Source organism: Cervus elaphus, chromosome 7 (genome assembly GCF_910594005.1).
Source record: "Cervus elaphus chromosome 7, mCerEla1.1, whole genome shotgun sequence".
In the NCBI taxonomy this organism is placed as follows: Eukaryota; Metazoa; Chordata; class Mammalia; order Artiodactyla; family Cervidae; genus Cervus; species Cervus elaphus.
Window position 1 is genome coordinate 26,282,766 of NC_057821.1, and position 7,731 is coordinate 26,290,496.

The window sequence follows — 7,731 nt, forward strand, 5'->3', positions numbered from 1 at the left end:
CTTCAATAAAGTCTGGAGTTGCATTATAGAAAGAAGATAAAACAAAGCACAGCTTTCGGACATTTGCTCATGTAATCCTAGTATTCTTTTCCTCCATTAACTCATTTTTACCAATAATGTTTCCCTCAAATACATGAGTCAGTCATCAGTATCAATTTTATTCCATTTGTTTTCTGTTTATAAGAGGTTTGCTTGCTGAGAAATTTTCTACTGTTATGTAAGTCATTGCATAAGGAGTGAAGCAAATTTGGTTAGAACCATATCACTCAATTTTTTATTTTCTGCAATAGATGATAAAATCAGAGTGTGCAGGCTTTCAAAGTTAATTTTGGAAGCCCTGTGAATTTGTAACATAATTAATTTTATTGCAAATTTGTTAAATGCAAAGAATTAGAAATCATCAGACTTGCAAAAAGTTTGTACCCATACATACATTCATTCACTTTCTTGACAGGTTGTGGCATCTTCTAAAAAGACCTTTTCAGAACTTAAACCTGCGTTTATCACTAATTACACAAATAATGTGTTTACTTAAAAAATCTTGTCTAGTCTGTCATATGTATAATATTTGTTTTAAAGTATCTTATTATTTTACTAAATACATATTTAGTCTAAATTTTGAGTTAGAAATTCCATACTTGGAAATGTTCATCTTACTTTTATTTTTTGTTGATTTTCTATGATATTTACATGAATTTGATTTTTTTTGTTTGTTTTTCAGATGTACTTCAGAATGAAATTGGTAATTTTTTTCTGATCTTTTTCTTTTGCAAATGTATTACCTAGAAATAATTTTTCTTAGTTTCTTTTTTTTCCTTTAATACACCTTAAGGTATTATTTTCTAGATGATTATCATAGTTTCACTATAAGGTTGGTTCAATGAAGAGGGTTGGACTAAGAAGGATAGTGTTTTCTCTATTTAATGGAAAGCTTTCTTTAACTTGGGTTCTTCAACTTGTCCTTTGAGAGAGAATTCCCATGGTTTTGTTCAAGATTTTATCCTGGGTTTTAAAGGAATGGTTCAAACTCCAAAGCTGGTGAGAGACACATTTTTCTTTTTGATTACACACTTTGTCTGTTATAAGTTTCCTGTTGTTGTCCTTTTATATATTTATTACTAACATCACACGTAAACCTGAGACTTGGTCCACTTTTCTTGACCATACTCTCAGTTCAGTTCGGTTGCTCAGTCGTGTCCAACTCTTTGTGACCCCATGAAATGCAGCACTCCAGACTTCCCTGCCCATCACCAACTCCCAGAGCTTACTCAACTTCATGTCCATCAAGTCTGTGATGCCATCCAACCATCTCATCTTCTGTCATCCCATTTTCCTCCTGCCTTCAATCTTTCCCAACATCAGGGTCTTTTCCAGTGAGTCAGTTCTTCTCATCAGGTGGCCAAAGTATTGGAGTTTCAGCTTCAACATCAGTCCTTCCAATGAATATTCAGGCCTGATTTCCTTTAGGATTGACTGACTGGATCTCCTGGCAATCCAAGGGACTCTCAAGAGTCTTCTCCAACACCACAGTTCAGAAGCATCAATTCTTTAATGCTCAGCTTTCTTTATAGTCCATCTCTCACATCCATACTTGACTACTAGAAAAACCATAGCTTTGATGACTAGACAGACATTTGTTGGCAAAGTAATGTCTCTGCTTTTTAGTATGCTGTCTAGGTTGGTCACAGCTTTTCTTCCAAGGAGCAAGCATCTTTTAATTTCATGACTGCAGTCACCATCAGAAGTGATTTTGAAGCCCCCAAAAGTAAAGTCCCCCACTGTCGGGAGCCATTATGCGAGGTCCTGCCCGTGACGAGGTCATGAAGAAAATACCGGGCAGGCAAGGTGGTCTGGGACCCCATCCATGACGAGGTCACAAGAAAAATACCTGACAGGCAAGGCCGTCTAGGATAAGGGACCCTCCATGTTGGCCTCGGCCTCTACCCTACCTTTTCTGCTCCCCCTTATCCTCCCCCCCTTTTCTGCTGTTGTTCTTGTTTTACCCTGTTGCAGATTCTTGTGTTGCCTGCTGAGAGCTCTCCTGCTCCTCTTTCACTGAATAAGGACCAACTTAAAACCCTAATTAATAAATCTCCTGGACGCTGGTACCCTATGAAGGGGTCAGAGATGAAGGAAATGCTTCCATTCAAACATTTTGCTGGCATTCTGGCTTGTTTGATAAATGTGTGATCTCATTGCACAAAATGCTCATGATTGTTCCAAACATCCTAAGCACAGTACGCTAACAAAAGAAACTATTGAGCATAGGTCCCTCCGCAGGGTGAGAAAAGCTCCACAAATATTATAGCCACAAATGTGCCGAATAAAAAATAGTTTAGATAGAGATTAGCTGGTGACTTCTTGCAGGTAATTAACTTTTAGACTAAGAGCCTGCTTTGTGCCATATCTGCTGTTTTTGCAATCCTTTGCATTTCTGTTCTGTAAAAAATGTAATCCTATCTAGTTCCCTTGGAGATGACACCTAATAGAAAGAAAATAGATTAACCACAAAAAAGACAGGGTCGGCTACTGAAGTTGCTTAAAATTGCACCAGGTGCAAGCCATAAATTGTCAACAGGCCTGATAGCCAAAAGATATACATAGAGATTAACCTTAAAAAAGGCCCTAATAGGCACAGAGCCCTTTGGGGGGTGAGGAAGCCCTATTAGAGAATACAAAAAAATATTGTTTTAAAAGTGGTTATTAGATCAACGTTTGATTGATGTTAATGTGCTGAGTTGTGCAGTGGAAACTATTGTTAATATAGTTGGAGATCTAGTAAAATAAGAGTTAGCCCTAGTGTAAAAACAATAAGATAATTGTTAATTTTAACCAGGAGTGCTGAACAGGGGCTGCCTCACCAGAGCCGCAGAGTCTTTGTGTGTTAAACTTTTTAGATAAATTTAGCTGAGAATTTCTGTAAAAAGACTGTCTTTTATGTTAACAGGATTGTATTTCTATTATGTTACAACTTGCTGTACCATGAGACTGCCAATTTTCTGTTTTATGCTAACCTCAAGGCCAGAAGATAATGTACAAAAAATCTATGGGAAAAGACGCTCATAAACAAAAATATACAGAGCACACCTGGTTTCGTGAAGGACAAGCTGATATAATGTTAAACTAAGTCTGTATGCTTATCTGCCCCTTAGAAATGTACCAACTTAGGGTATAAAGGCTATGGTGAAAAATAAAGCAACTGCCAGACTCTGCTGCATATTCCTGGTCTGGTCTCTTTCTTTCTCTCTCTCTCTCCCTAGCAGACTTGGCCCTATCAAGGCCGGTTCTACGTGTCTCTCTCTCGCCGACGTCGTTCATCCTGAGGGTTCCCCTGGATCCTGCTGGGGCTGGACCCCAGCACCCCACTGTGTCCACTGTTTCCCCATCTATTTGCTATGAAGTGATGGGACTGGATGCCATGATCTTAGTTTTCTGAATATTGAGTTTTAAGCCAGCTTTTTCAATCTCCTCTTTCACTTTCATCAAGAGGCTCTTTAATTCTTCTTCACTTTCTGCCATAAGGGTGGTGTCATCTGCATATCTGAGGTTATTTATATTTCTCCTAATTGAAATTAGAGTTAGGGTTAGGGTAGGGTTAGCAATCTTGATTCCACCTTGTGCTTCATCCAGCCTGACATTTCACATGATGTACTCTGCATATAAGTTAAATTAGCAGGGTGAAAATATACAGCCTTGATGTCCTTCTTTCCCGATTTGGAACCAGTCTGTTGTTCCATGTCCAGTTCTAACTGTTGCTTCTTGACCTGCATACAGATTTCTCAGGTGGCAGGTCAGGTGGTCTGGTATTCCCACCTCTTTAAGAATTTTCCACAGTTTGTTGTGATCCACACTGTCAAAGGCTTCGGTATAGTCAATAAAGCAGAAATAGATGTTTTTACGGAACTCTCTTGCTTTTTTGATAATGCAACAGATGTTGGCAATTTGATCTCTGGTTCCTCTGCCTTTTCTAAATCCAAATTGAACATCTGGAAATTCACAGTTCATGTACTGTTGAAGCCTGGCTTAAAGAATTTTGAGCATTATACTCTCAGATGACCCAATATTTTTCCTCATTTTGTCTACTTATTTTCTCTTCCCTACTTTAGTTATTATTCATTTTTATTTCAGTGCAAACAATAATTCAAGAAATTACTCTTTCTTCAAGATATTTTATATTGCATTTTTTGCTCAGATCAACTTCATTGACAATGTATATCTACAGTCTAAGGCTATTTTATGAGGTATTCCTACAATATTTTTTTTAGTACTCCACTGTGTGAACTGTTTAAATTCTCATGACCCTATGTATCAGATAGTTCTCTTCAAATTGAAGTGAATTTTCATTTAGAATGGACTTTAGAGAATTCTCTGATTATTTTAGAAATCTGCATTACTTGACAAATATGCAGACACAACTGTTAGCAGATGTATGACTTTAATGCATCTTCTTTGTAGTGTTAAGAAATCCTGTCATATATATGTATGTTTTTTTGTTTTCTCTCAGACAGGAGGAAGGTGCAGTTCAAACATGGTGAGTAAAGGGTTATTCCTCAGAAAGTTTCGTCCTTCCATCTCTCTTGGGTCCTGTCTCTATAGCAATAGGATAAGATACGGGAATAAAAATTAAAATGTCTACAGTCGGCAAAGAAGTATTTATTTTTCTTTCTCTGTGCTGTGCTGTGTTTAGTCACTCAGTCATGTCCAACTCTTTGCGACCTCATGGACTATTGCCCACCAGGCTTCTCAGTCCTCAGGGATTCTCCAGGCAAGAATACTGGAGTGGGTTGCCATGCCCCACTCCAGAGGATCTTCCCAAGCCAGGGATCGAACCCGGATTCTTTGCCATCTGAGCCACCAGGGAAGCCCATAAATTTCTGTAATTTTGATGAATTCTCTCTGAAATGTGAATGAGGAGTTATTTAACATATTCTTCCTCTTCTCCTCCTTCCTGCCTTGTCTTTATCTCATGCTGTCTCTGTGATGCTCCAACTCTGTCCCTATCACCTTTTGTTTCTTCTATAATTCTACCTGTCTTACACTTACGTGATAATAATTTTTATTATCACATCTGAAAGAAAATGAAATATAAAGGTGATGCAGGATAGAAAGAGGAAGTCCAAGGAATTCAAAAGAATGAATGGGATAAAGACAGGGAGGGATGAAAAAGACAAGAGAAAAACAGGGAAGGAAAAAAGGTAAAGGGTTTTCTATTTGTTCTTTTCCAGCCTGGAGGAATGCACTATTATATCCTGGTGAGAGATATGGACTCTGATGAAGAACATCCTACTATCAAAGATATTTTAAATGAATACCTACAGTGTGCAAAATAGTATATTGAAAATTAAAGAAACTCTAAAGTATACATAGCATGAATTCCATAGATTACTCATTAATAGATAATAAAGTGTTTGAAACATTGAATTTTAACAGATTTTTATTTGCTTGTTTGTCTTTAATTGTATCTTACATTGTGTTCTGAGCATATCTTACATTGTGTTCTGAGCATATGTAGAGTGGTTCTCATCAGTTAAATGCTGTGGAAACTGACTTGAAAAATAAATTATTTTGTCAGACATGCCATGTTCCCTATTTCCTCTCTAACACTAAAAACAGATTCTAGATATTTATCCTGCAAGAATGTCTACCCCTCTGAGAGGGCTAGGAATGGGTCAGGTCTCAAGTCAGATATAATTTAGTAGATTGTAAACAGAAATTCAAGGTATTAAAAAGTATTTTCTTTGGTTGCTATTATTCTTTAATTAATCCTAGGGGATTTATACTCATAGTATTTTGGAAAGACAGGCAGCTGTGTTTTTCAGATGGTAGGCTCTCATGTTCACTTGCTCTTTGTAGATTGGAGAAAAGAAGAATTCAGAACTGGTGAGTATTTGATGATCAACGAGGGACCTTGCTGTTTGTGGGACAGTCTGGAGGAATGTTGGGTGGAAGTGAGCTGGATCTACCTAGGGTCAGAGGAGTCCTTACAGAATGAGAACCCTCTGGCCCAAGTCTACGGAGACCATTCCCAGAAACATGATGGTCCACTTGTCTTTGCAGCAAATGTGGCCCTGGATGCAGCCACTGCTCATCCTGCCCTCCTCCTGTCTGAAGAAGGGAAATGAGTTACCTGGCAAAACAAGTGTCAAGATCTTCCCAGCTCCACACAGAGATTCGACTCCATTCCCTGTGTGCTGGGTCAACTGAGCATCAGCTCAGGGAGATACTTCTGGGAGGTGCAGGTTGGGAATACCTGTTCTTGGGACCTGGGAGTTTGTAGCATTAATGTAAGAAGGAAGGGGAGCATCCCAGTGTTCCCACAGAATGGTTTCTGGGCCATCAGGCTCTATGAGGGGGAGTACTGTGCCCTCATCTCCCCAGCAACCCCTCTTACTGTAAGAGGAAAACCCCTTAGTGTGGGGGTATTCCTGGATTATCAGGCTGGGGATGTGTCTTTCTATGACATGACAGATGGATTTCACATTTTCACCTTTCACCAGAACACATTCTGTATTGTCCTAAAACCTCGTTTTAGACTTTGGTCCTCTGGCCACCTAACCATCTGTCCAGGTAAAGAAAAATAGACTGATCTGTATTTCATAGGCCTACCTTTTCATGAATAATGTTTACTTTGGACTTCAGTGGTGTTCACAGTTTTCCCCCATAAACATAGAAATAGATTTTTTTCCTCCTCCTTACTGACTAATTCTCAAAATAAAGCTCTGGAACACAGATTGATGAGTGCCTCACATATCAATTCTTCCTTTGTCATTAGTTATCAAATTACTGTAGAACTGTGAACATTTGTAACACAACATGAATTATATATGGTTCTATACACTTTCCTACTTTTCTTTTCATAATCAACCTCTCAAAATAGTTATCCAAATATTCTAGTTCTATTTCCCTGTTTCTTATTTCCATATCAATATACCTTTTGTTATGGGCTATATTGTATCCTTCCCAACCCTCCAAATTCATACATTAAAATCCTAACCTCCAATATTCATGATATGAGCTTATTTGGAAGTAGAGTCATTCAGATATAATCAGTAAAGATAAGATCATATTGGAGTAGGGTGGGTCCTTAATCCAATGTGCTGGGTGTCCTTATAAAAAAGGAAATTCAGACACAGACATGTACTTAGGGGTGCTTCCCAGGTGATGCTAGTGGTAAAGAATCTTCCTGCCAGTGCAGGAGATGTGGGTTTGATCCTTGGGTTGGCAAGATCCCTTGGAGGAGGGCATGCAACCCACTCCGGTATCCTTGCCTGGAGAATCCCATGGACAGAGGAGCCCCAAGGTCCACAGTCCATAGGGTCTCAAAGAGTTGGACACAACTGAAGCGAATTAGCACACATGTGTATATAGAGAAAACACCATGTCATCATGTCAAGCTTGGAGTTTTATTGTCACAATCTAAGACTGCTGGCAAACCACCAGAAGCAAAGAGAACAGCTTAGAAGAGATCCTTTCCTAGCACCTTTAGAGCAAGCATGGCCCTTGCAACACCTTGAGCTCGAACTTCTAGCCTCTACAATTGTGAGACAACAAGCTTTTGTTTTTTAAGCCACTTAGTTTGTTCTCTTTGTTACAACAGTCATAATAAATGAATACACTCTATTTTTATTCCAAGAATTTAGTCCATAGGGTTGCAAAGAGTCTGACATGACTGATGTGACTTAGCATGCACACGTGCCAATGTGTTTGATTTGATCCCTGAGTCTGGAAGAC

At 38.7% G+C, this 7,731-nt stretch overlaps 1 protein-coding gene across 4 annotated transcripts in view; it reads left to right on the forward strand.

The window, feature by feature from the left end:
- The window catches only part of LOC122697770 (butyrophilin-like protein 1), a 29,108-nt gene extending 22,385 nt beyond the window's left edge, over positions 1–6,723 (forward strand). For 2 of the 4 annotated variants that reach the window (XM_043908760.1, XM_043908762.1), the window contains 5 exons: positions 722–742; positions 4,505–4,531; positions 5,226–5,252; positions 5,854–5,880; positions 6,058–6,723. In XM_043908760.1, coding sequence (XP_043764695.1) covers positions 722–742; positions 4,505–4,531; positions 5,226–5,252; positions 5,854–5,880; positions 6,058–6,122 — 167 coding nt within the window. In that variant the 3' untranslated portion in view covers positions 6,123–6,723. The remainder of the gene's footprint in view (positions 1–721; positions 743–4,504; positions 4,532–5,225; positions 5,253–5,853; positions 5,881–6,057) is intronic. The other 2 variants (XM_043908761.1, XM_043908763.1) reach the window with 1 other exon arrangement.
- The last annotated feature ends 1,008 nt before the right edge of the window (positions 6,724–7,731 follow it).